The sequence below is a fragment of the Pseudorca crassidens genome, chromosome 16 (assembly GCF_039906515.1).
Source record: "Pseudorca crassidens isolate mPseCra1 chromosome 16, mPseCra1.hap1, whole genome shotgun sequence".
In the NCBI taxonomy this organism is placed as follows: domain Eukaryota; kingdom Metazoa; phylum Chordata; class Mammalia; order Artiodactyla; family Delphinidae; genus Pseudorca; species Pseudorca crassidens.
In genome coordinates, this window is record NC_090311.1 from 76,583,040 (window position 1) to 76,593,640 (window position 10,601).

At 46.7% G+C, this 10,601-nt stretch overlaps 1 protein-coding gene across 1 annotated transcript; it reads left to right on the forward strand.

Annotated features, from left to right (window-relative positions):
• Positions 1-420: 420 nt before the first annotated feature.
• On the forward strand, positions 421-8,331 carry ZP4 (zona pellucida glycoprotein 4). Its single transcript, XM_067708929.1, has 12 exons — positions 421-596; positions 878-999; positions 1,079-1,181; positions 2,744-2,896; positions 3,662-3,849; positions 4,390-4,487; positions 5,769-5,899; positions 6,081-6,270; positions 6,347-6,494; positions 6,793-6,868; positions 7,859-7,975; positions 8,190-8,331. The coding sequence occupies exons 1-12, from the start codon at positions 422-424 to the stop codon at positions 8,291-8,293; spliced, it is 1,605 nt and encodes a 534-aa protein (XP_067565030.1). The 5' UTR covers position 421; the 3' UTR covers positions 8,294-8,331.
• The last annotated feature ends 2,270 nt before the right edge of the window (positions 8,332-10,601 follow it).

Sequence of the window (10,601 nt, forward strand, 5' to 3'; positions counted from 1 at the left end):
ATGAGAATACTGAGATTCTGAGAGGTAGTAACTTACCCAGTTCATACAGCTCCTAAGTGGCAGAGCTAGGATTTACACCCAAATATGCAAGCTTCTAAAGGAAGGTCAATAAGCTAGTAAATTAAGTGCTACACTGAGCAACTGGGAGAAAGCCTCTCTCAGCTAAAAGGCACCACATTGTTCCTGGGCTCTGAAGACCGCCTGATTTCGATGTTTAAAGCACTGCAGCTGCAGACTGTGGTCTAAAGTGAATGAAGCTGGAGGAATCACCCTTTCCAAAGGAGTCCCACCTGCATGCTACATAGATGTGCACCTGAAACGAGCTTTCCCTCTGTATATAAAGGGCATGGGGCGCGCGGGCTCTTGGGAGAGGAAGTGCAGGACAGGAAGCGTGGTCAGTCGGGCTCCCAGTGACGCTGCTATGTGGCTGCTGCAATCCCTCTGGCTCTGGTTTCCGCTGTCTGTTGCTCTGAGTGGCCAGCATGAGCCCAAGGCACCAGGTTATCCCGGTGGACTCCTCTGTGGGCTAAGGAGCTTTCAGTTCACCATAAACCTCAGCCAGGAGACAGCAACCCCTCCTGCACTAATAGCTTGGGGTAGGTTTGAAGGCTGAGCCAGGCAATGGCGTGTCTCCTCTACTGCCTAGAACTGCCCTCTGCTTCCTGTCCTCATGCTTCCCCCCTTTGTTAAACTCTGCCGCTTCTCTCTCTAGAACGAATCTTTTAAAATGTAGCTTTGCTTCTGAATCCGATTCCCCTTTTGTTCCTCTTTTCTTGGCAGCTATCCCTGGGGTCTAAGGCAAAGCTGGCAGTCCTTTCTCGGCACTGGTGACGGTGGTGACTGACCATCTGTGCTTTCCCCCCTTCCCCGCCCCCAGATAACCGCGGGCTGCCGCACAGGCTGCAGAATGACTCTGAGTGTGGCACCCGGGTCAGCGAGGGCCCTGGCAGCTCCCTGGTGGTAGACGTGTCCTACAGCGGCTGCTATGTCACTGAGTGGGTGAGTACGACCCGGCCCTCAGGAACGCTGAGACGCCTGTGCCAGCATCCAGGCTGACTCCCGGGGCCTGTCTCTCCAGGACTCCCACTACATCATGCCCGTTGGAGTTGAAGGAGCAGATGCGGGTGGACGCAGGACGGTTACAGAGACAAAGCTGTTCAGGTGTCCTGTGGATCTCCCAGGTAAGGGCTGGAAACTTCCAGGTTCTGGGTGGTATGGAGCTGCCTGGAAGATGCCCTCAGGCGTCTTCTACCTGCTGTGTGCAGTGCCCCCAGGCACCCGTGGAGGACTGTCTTCTAACTCTCCTCTCCACAGGAGACCTTAGGCTAACCACCACCTGAGCGATGACTTGGGGCCCAGGCACTGTGGGTGGTGCTGCACGTGTCACCTGTAATCCCAGCCCAGCGCTGTGAGCCCTATTGATGGCCCCCAGCAGGGAGCTTACCAAGTGCCCGTCACTGGCAGGTGGCAGAGCTGGGATTCAACCAAGAGTTATCCCAGGACCAGAGCTCCCCGCGCCTTGAAGGGTAGGGAAGGAAGCTGAAGTTATCAAGGAGACTCGGCAAATGCCTTCTAGAAGCAGACTGCGCTGAGAATGGGGCTCAGCCTCTTCAGCTAGGGGCGCTACTCGATTACTTAACTGGGTAATTAATAGGGAGTATGACACCAACTCAACTCCAGCAAATCTTGCCTTGCCACCTGAGAGCCCTACCTCAGTCATAAGAGGCGAACTTGTAATTCTTCACACCTGCCTTATTAGGCTATAGCCACTGGGGTAATACTGATAAAATACAGGATTATAGGCCCCACTCCCTACCTACTAAATCAGAACTGCATTTCAAAATGATGGTAATTTAAAGTACACTGATTGAGAAGTGCCTTTTAAAGAACAGAATTAAGGGGCTTCCCTGGTGGTGCAGCGGTTGAGAGTCCGCCTGCCGATGCAGGGGACATGGGTTCGTGCCCTGGTCCGGGAGGATCCCACATGCCGCAGAGTGGCTGGGCCTATGAGCCATGGCCGCTGGGCCTGCGCGTCTGGAGCCTGTGCTCCGCAATGGGAGAGGCCACAACAGTAAGAGGCCCATGTACCGCCAAAAAAAAAAAAAAAAAAAAAATTAAGAATTCTTTATTTTTAACATCTTTATTGGAGTATAATTGCTTTACAATGGTGTGTTAGCTTCTGCTTTATAACAAAGTGAATCAGCTATACATATCCCCATATCTCATCCCTCTTGCATCTCCCTCCCACCTTCCCTACCCCACCCCTCTAGGTGGTCACAAAGCACGGAGCTGATCTCCCTGTGCGATGCGGCTGCTTCCCACTAGCTGTCTGTTTTACATTTGGTAGTGTATATATGTCAGTGTTACCCTCTCACCTCATCCCAGCTTACCCTTCCCCCCCCGTGTCCTCATAGTCCATTCCCTACGTCTGCATCTTTATTCCTGTCCTGCCCCTAGGTTCATCAGAGCCATAAGAATTCTTTACTTGAATAAAAAAGTTGAGTCTCACTGCTTCTTCCAATCTTATTGGTATTTCTTCTTCCAAAGAGGACTCCTTTTAGGGGACTCCTATAAGGTGATCTAATAGTTAATTTTCTAACTCAGATATAATCTCTATTATGTACATATCTTTCAATCACGTAGATGTCTATGGGAATTGAAAGTTAATGCTTTGTAATGAATATGGCCTCTTCTTAAAGACCAAACTTTGTTACTTAGTGTTGCTCTTCTCTGCAAAATCTAGCCCTAGACATCCCAAATGCTGGCCTTTGCGACCCTGTCCCAGTGTGGGACAGACTGCCATGTGCTCCTTCACCCATCACTCAAGGAGACTGCAAGCAGCTAGGCTGCTGCTACGATTCTGAAGAGGCCAATTCCTGTTACTACGGAAACACAGGTGAGTCACTATGTCTTTGAAATCAGCTGAAGAAAAGTGCCTGCAATTACCACTAACTAAACCCAGAGGAGGGTTTTCTCCCCCACCCCCATCCAGAAGGCAAATACTAAAGATGACCAGAGGTTGATGTATAAGCAACACCTAGAACACTTGACTGTAAGTGACAGAGCTTTCTACAGCCTTCCATTGTCTGTTCTCCTAGAATCCAATGTAAAGCAAGTAACTCTCAATGAACTCAAGAAGCTAAGTCTGTGTGCAAGATGCTAATTGACAGAAACTTAACCAATTCCCAAGAAATAGCCGCTGGTGGCTGATTGTCTAGAGAGCTTTATTTCAAAAGATGATTATTTGTCCCAAACCATGCTCCAAGTTTTTCCCATTAAAAAAAAAAGAGACCCTCATTAAACACCTAGATGCCACACTCAATTCTATGCTCTGAATTCTAGCTGATCAGTAAAACAAAGCAGGTACGGCTATCCCCATTCTACAGATCAAGTTGATGCAAGGAGGTTAAACACTCTGCTTGAGGCCACACCGTAAGTGGTGGAGGCAAGATTCAAACCCAAGTGGCCATCCAGAGCCTTGATGAAGCTCTGGATGGCTGAACCTGCATCAAGGTCACTAGCTGGGAATGCAGCTTTTCTAGGAGGCGGGGGAGAGGAGGGCGGGGAATTTAAAAGGACTAAACTAAATTAGACTCTTGTCTGGCTGGCTCAGTAACAAGCGAGATGACCTGCCTTCAGCACAGTTGCTCTGGTGTTTCAGTGACCGCACGCTGTACCCAGGACGGCCACTTCTCCATCGCTGTGTCTCGGAATGTGACCTCACCCCCACTGCTGCTGAATTCTGTGCACTTGGCCTTCAGGAATGACAGTGAATGTAAACCTGTGATGGCAACACACACCTTTGTCCTGTTCCAGTTTCCGTTTACTGCCTGTGGTACTACAAAATGGGTGAGAAGAGCTGACCTTGGGCTCTGTTCCTGACTTGAAGTTGGGTAGGAATGCCCTAGTGACGGGGGGAGAACTGGAATAGCTTAGCCGTGACTACTGCTTGGTGTGTAGGATGGCCTCTAGGACAGAGAGGGCTTCATCACTGAGAAAGCCGAAACCTCCCCAGGGCACTCGGCTAAGTCATCCCACCTGCACTCCAGCGAGGGGCTAGCACCCCTTACCACACTGTAGAAGAACCAATAACAGGTTCTTCCCACTGCACTGCCCTGGGAAACGAGCAGGGAGGTCAGCTGAGATCGGTAGTATTTGTGGCTGCCTCATCTGAGTACTCATAAGCCTCTTCCTGTCCCTTTGTCCTGAAAGTAAGGTGAAATGATAAGTTGCCATCTAGTCAATGCCACCTGCTCTTGCCTCCACTCATGTTGTGAAAAATGCAACCTATGATGGGGCAGCCTTGCTGAGCACTGAACCAAAGCAAGTTATGAGTGAAGCAGCATCTGGCTTGCAGGAGTGACAAGACTTCTTTACCTGCCCTTGTAGATCACTGGAACCCAGGCAGTATATGAAAACGAGCTGGTTGCAACTCGGGATGTGAGAACTTGGAGCCATGGTTCTATCACCCGAGACAGTATCTTCAGGTAAGGGTCTTAGTTAACCTGACCTTGCTTGACCAGAATGCCTGACTTCCCTTCTCGCATAAAGCAGGAGTTCTAGAATAAACATGAATCCAGAAATGACCATCTCCTCATGACAGGAGAATCTCAGCTGCCTTGCTTGTCCAATCTCACTGACCGTTATTTGATCCAGCAGCCCTGCATTACTGCCACCAACTTGATCTAAGCCTCAAACTTACCTGACTTCTAATTCCTTTCACCGGGTCTTTTGTTTCTCACTCTGGTCTCTTCCTTCTACCCCCCACTGTTTAAGCTGTAGCAAAATGAATCCCTTTAAAACCTTAGCATACTTAAAGCTTTCTCTTGGTCTTCCTAGAGCTGAAGCTTAACGTCATGAGCATAGCTTGCAGGGCCCTACTTCTCCAGCCTAACCTTTCTCAGTCCTTCCCTCACTATTCCCTAACCCCAGACAGTGCTTCTAGAGTATTCAGTGGCCCTCAGACTTCTTGCCTCCACACTTTACTCTCATCTATCTCTGTTACTTTTATCAAATCCCCTGCAACATCTTCCCTGACTACCCCCTCCTCAGAAGGTACGTTTTTCTCATAGTACCATATCTATTTCTTAATTGAAGTATAGTTGATTTACAATGTTTTAATTTCTGCTGTACAGCAAAGTGATTCGGTTATATATTGTTTTCATATTTTCCATTATGGTTTGCTACAGGATATGGAATATAGTTCCCTGTGCTGTACAGTAGGACCTTATTTATCCAGTCTCTATGTAATAGTTAGCATCTGCTAATCCCAAACTCCCAATCCATCCCTCCCCCATGCCCTCTCCCCCTTGGCAACCACAAGTCTGTTCTGTCTGTGAGTTTGTCTCTGTTTCATAGATAAGTTCATTTGTGTCCTATTTTAGATTCCACATGTAAGTGATATCATTTGATATTTGTCTTTGTGTCTGATTTCACTTAGTATGACCATCTGTGGGTCCATCCATGTTGCTGTAACTGGCATCATTTCATTCTTTTTTATGGCTGAGTAGGGTTCCATTGTATCTACCACATCTTTATCCATTCATCTGTTGACCATATCTGTTTCTTGTATGGTTTTTATATCAAACTCTCAAACACTGATCTTGTTGACATATCAGTCTCCCCAATGATAGCTCTCACAAGGCCAGAATCACACAACACGTTTATAAACTTGTTCTAACACCTATCACTTAACGATTCCTCAAACCTTAAAGAGGTGACATGGCCCACCCACCCAAGATAGTAGCTAAAATCTTATTTTTCTGCAGGCTTCGAATCAGCTGTAGCTACTCTGTAAGCAGCAATGCTCTTCCAGTGAATGTCCAGGTGTTTACTGTCCCGCCACCCCTTCCTGAGACCCAGCCTGGACACCTCACTCTGGAACTTCAGATTGCCAAAGGTAAGCCCCTCTTTCGTGGAGAATCTGGCCTCTAGTCCAAGCCTTGTCACTTCTCTGGGCGTCAAGACCCTACCTTGGTAACAAGATACGTGCCAGAGGTGTTTATGTGGGTGATGGTCTATCTCAAGCCACCGGAGGTTCCAAGCTTTTTACTACTTCAATTTGTTTTGGCCTCTTGCAGACAAACACTATAGCTCCTACTACACTGCTAGTGACTACCCAGTGGTGAAGTTGCTGCGGGATCCCATCTACGTGGAAGTCTCCATCCAACACAGAACAGACCCCAGTCTAGAGCTGCGCCTACACCAGTGTTGGGCCACACCCAGCACAAACGCCCTGCTCCAGCCCCAGTGGCCCATGCTGGTAAATGGGTAAGTGGCTTTTTCCTGCACCTGCATTAAACACCCTCCACGGAGCCCATCTTGACTGCCAGATATCCTTGCTTAGATGCCCCTACACTGGAGACAACTATCAGACCAAACTGATCCCTGTCCAGAGAGCCTTGGACCTGCCATTTCCTTCTCACTACCAGCGCTTCAGCATTTCCACCTTCAGTTTCGTGGACTCAGTGGCAAAGCAGGCACTCAAGGGACCGGTATGATGCCACCTTCTGTGTTCTTCAGCAGGGCTCTAAACCCCCCAGCTCACTGTCTCACTCTTCAGCCGAAGTGGCCCTTAAACATTGGTTGTTGGTACTGCTTTGGAGCAATCAAGGGATGCCAATGGCATGTGTGACACGTCAACTAGAATCGAGTATTTTAGTGATTCTGTGATGTCAGCTTGGTTTTTCAGGATTTTCTGAAACTTCTTGATTTCTTCCTGGGGGAGACAAAGCAGGTTTGAAGACTTATCATGATGTGTTATACCACGATCCCAATTCTTTTGGCTCCCAGGTGTATCTGCACTGCAGTGCATCAGTCTGCCAGCCTGCTGGGACACCATCCTGTGTGACAACCTGTCCTGCCAGACGTAAGTTTCCAAGCTGTCTACACCAGAGGACAGATTTCAGTGTATTTGTATTTCATTTGTATTTCAGATCAAACCTTCTTTAGCCTGTGGCAAATGAGTCAAACCAAAGATTCATCTTATTAACGAAGCTTCCTTAAGTACTTGCACGATGCAGTAGAACAGAAATCCTAGAGTTCCAGGCCTTCTAAATATAAGCTATAAATCCCGAAAACTCTCAGCTTTAGCTTTTCTCCATATAAATCTTGACTTAGCCAGGAGTCAAATGGGTTCACAGCCTATAATCTAATAAAACATTTCTGGTCTATCCAGATATAAATGTAGACCTCTATACTTGCTTGAAGGCAGGTCTGGCAACAAGGCCTGAAGGCTTACAGGTGGAATAGGATTGCAGACTTAGAGTTATGTGCTCTAATGATCAGGCCCAATGCTCATACAGTTGTATACTCCACCCGATCCCACAGATCTTACCTGGCTCCTGAATCAATTGGGATTCATGACCCCTGAAGCTTTAAGTCCCTTATGGCAAAAAAAAAAACACCTCATAGTATTTTTCATAACTATCATCTAATAGATGAAATATTCAACATCCAACTGCAATGATACATACACTTGTATACATATATGTCTATAAAAAGTAAAACTTTGAAAGTTCAGAGATCTACAGCTGGCAGTAGAAATAGGATTCAAACAGAGCTCTGCTATTAGTGTCTTACCAGGTACCTTTATATCATAGGGTCTCAGTACTAAGGTACAACTGTTTAAGCATCTCTACGTAAGAAGAATGACAGTTTGGGGATAGTCCAAAGTCATCATTTCTCTGGAAGTGTTAATACAAATGAGCAAGTCTGAGACTTTGTATTGAACACATTGAGGATTTTCTTGAGGCCCACGGAGCAGAGCTATCCATACCAAGCGACCTGGCACTATTTTAGACTCCTTAACCACTCGCACCACATGTACTAACAAATCCCTAACTCATCTCTCCAACAGGAAGAAGAAGCTCTGACGTGCATTTTCAGAACAGCACTGCTAGCATTTCTAGCCAGGGTCCCATGATTTTACTCCAAGCCACTCAGGACTCTTCAGAAAAGCTCCGTAAATACTCAAGTGAGTGGAAGGAGACCCCCAGGAGGTCCCGTATCTGAACCATTGGTCAATCCAAAGCTGCTTGCTCACCCCTGCTTCCCTTACTGCTTTGGTCAATGTGAACCTCAGAAGGAATTGTCTAGCTTTTTTCCTGTAGCTCAAGACTGGCAGTCTTTATTGGGATGTAGAATCGCTTGATTTTCCTCATGCATTAATCTGCCTTTCCATCCTCCAGGGTCTCCTGTAGACTCCCAAGCTCTGTGGGTGGCTGGCCTTTCTGGAACCTTAATCATTGGAGCCTTGTTAGTGTCTTACCTGGCCATCAGGAAACGGAGATGAGCTACTCAGACCAAATGTGTTAATAAAACCAGATTGCACTGCTAGCCCGTGCTCAGCTTCTCATTTGAAAGGTAAAAAGTAATTTCTTTACACTAGCTCATCTACTGTTAGCATCACCTCTTTCCAGCTTGGGGTAGTTTTTTCTTCTGCAGCCCTCCTATCTTCTGAAGAGAACATTTCAGTAGAATTTCATAGTTGGTTGACAACTCAAGCAGAATCTACAAGAACTTAGTATCTCAGGCTTAGCAGATCTTGTACAGGTTTATGAGGGTGTGGAACAAAACTCTTCCACACAGTTGATCAAACTTAGGTAGAACTAGTCTAGAGCTAGTCAAGAATCTTCTAGCTCAGGGGCCCCCAACCCCTGGGCCATGGACCCGTACCGGTCCTCGGCCTGTTAGGAACTGGGCCTCACAGCAGGAGATGAGCAGTGGGCAAGCGAGTGAAGCTTCATCTGCCGCTCCCCCGTCGCTCCCCCATCGCTCCCCACTGCTGGCGTTACCATCTGAACCACCCCTCCACCACCCCCGTCTGTGGAAAAATTGTCTTCCATGAAACCGGTCCCTGGTGCCAAAAAAGGTTGGGGACCGCTGTTCCAGACCATTGGTTCTCCAACTTTGGTGTGCCTCAGGATCAAAGGAGGGCTGATGGAAACAGTTGCTGCCCCCACCCCCAGATTTTGATTCAGTAGGTCTGGGCTGAGGCTTTTGAACTCGTAGTTATCACCATTCCCCAGGTGATCCTGATCTTTCTATTCCAAGCATTACGCTTGGAAAACTAATGCCTACAAAAGTATCTGATCATGAATTGATCAACTGGGAGTAGCTTGATCAGAAGAGGCTGTGTTTTGCCCCAGAACCAGCAAGTAATTTCACAGTTTAGTAGCTCTTAAGATTAGTAGAAAAAACAGGAGAAGAATGAATTATCCTGACTTCTCAAGGTGAATGTCCTACTCAAAGAACTCTGGTAACTAACACTGTTAGCCAACCTCTGTGGATCTCCTCTGTCCCCAGTGGGGGAGCTATGAAAGTATGCCTGGTTAAATAAGATTAAGACCATTCATCTTCACGGAGCAACTTCCAGGTCACTTTGAGGTGTAAAGTTGTTTCTAGCTTGGAGTGATTAGTAAAAAAGCTCCTTCCTGTATACAGCAGCCTTGTGCAGTCTCCTCCTTGGGGTCAAAATGGCTGTGTGACAGTAGAACATGGCGAACATGCTGGTGTTACTGGCACTAGGTTATAAGAGACAGCACGGCTTCTGCCTTGGATCATTGGCTCTGGAGAAGCTGGCTGTTATGCCGCAATGAGGATGCTGAAGCAGCCCTGTGGAGAAGGACTGAGGCCCCCCAGCCAAGAGCTGTGTGAATGCGCCTCCTTGGAAGCTGATCCTCTAGCCCTAGTCCACATCTAACCAAAACCTCCTGAAAGCCTGCACCAGAGCCACCCAGCTGAGCCACTTCCAAATACCTGCTCCACCACAGCTATGAGAAATGATGAATAGAAGCTACCACAGTTTGGGGTGACTATTTTTTTTTTAAGGCACAATAGATAACTGAGCCAAACAGTCCTTAAACTTCTTTGTGAAGATGCCTTATCTTGGATATCGAGGAGTAGAACTGCACAAAGTGTATGGTTTGGCCGTTGCTTATGAAGTTAAAACATTTTCCAAAGTATTTCTAATAACACTCATACTAGCTTTGTAAAGAGTTTAAGTTGCTCTAAATCCCGTAAGGATAGGCGTCTGTTTTGGGGAGGTAAACAGTCGATAGTTTGTGTTATAGTCTAGTGTTGACTCCTCCTCCTTAGCTTATGCCTAGTCCAGCCTATGGGGGCCCACAGCTGTCTCCTGTCCCCTCTGTCATCACTCTTTTTTATATAATTTTTATTGGTATAGTTGATTTACAATGTTGTATTGTACAGCAAAATGAATCTGTTATACATGTATCCACTTTTTTAGATTCTTTTCCCATATGAGCCGTTAGAGTATTGAGTAGAGTTCCCTGTGCTATACAGTAGGCCCTTATTAGGTACCTATTTTATATATAGTAGTGTATATGTGTGTCAATCCTGATCTTCCAATTTATCTCTCTCCCACTGTTAACCACCCCATTATCATAAGTTCCCTTTTTGTTTAAGATTTTTTTGATGGACCATTTTTAAAGTCTTTATTGAATTTGTTACAATATTGCTTCTGTTTTATATTTTGGTGTTTTGGCCGCAAGGCATGTGGGATCTTAGCTCCCCAACCAAGGATTGAACCCGCAACCCCTATATTGAAGGTGAAGTCCTAGTAACCACTGAACTGCCAG

Coding starts and splice junctions, on each gene's coding strand:
- ZP4 (XM_067708929.1), top strand. CDS start 422: ATGTGGCTGCTGCAATCCCTCTGGCTCTGGTTTCCGCTGTCTGTTGCT. Junction 5,900..6,080: donor GGAACTTCAGATTGCCAAAG/GTAAGCCCCTCT, acceptor GGCCTCTTGCAG/ACAAACACTATAGCTCCTAC. Junction 7,976..8,189: donor AAAGCTCCGTAAATACTCAA/GTGAGTGGAAGG, acceptor TCCATCCTCCAG/GGTCTCCTGTAGACTCCCAA.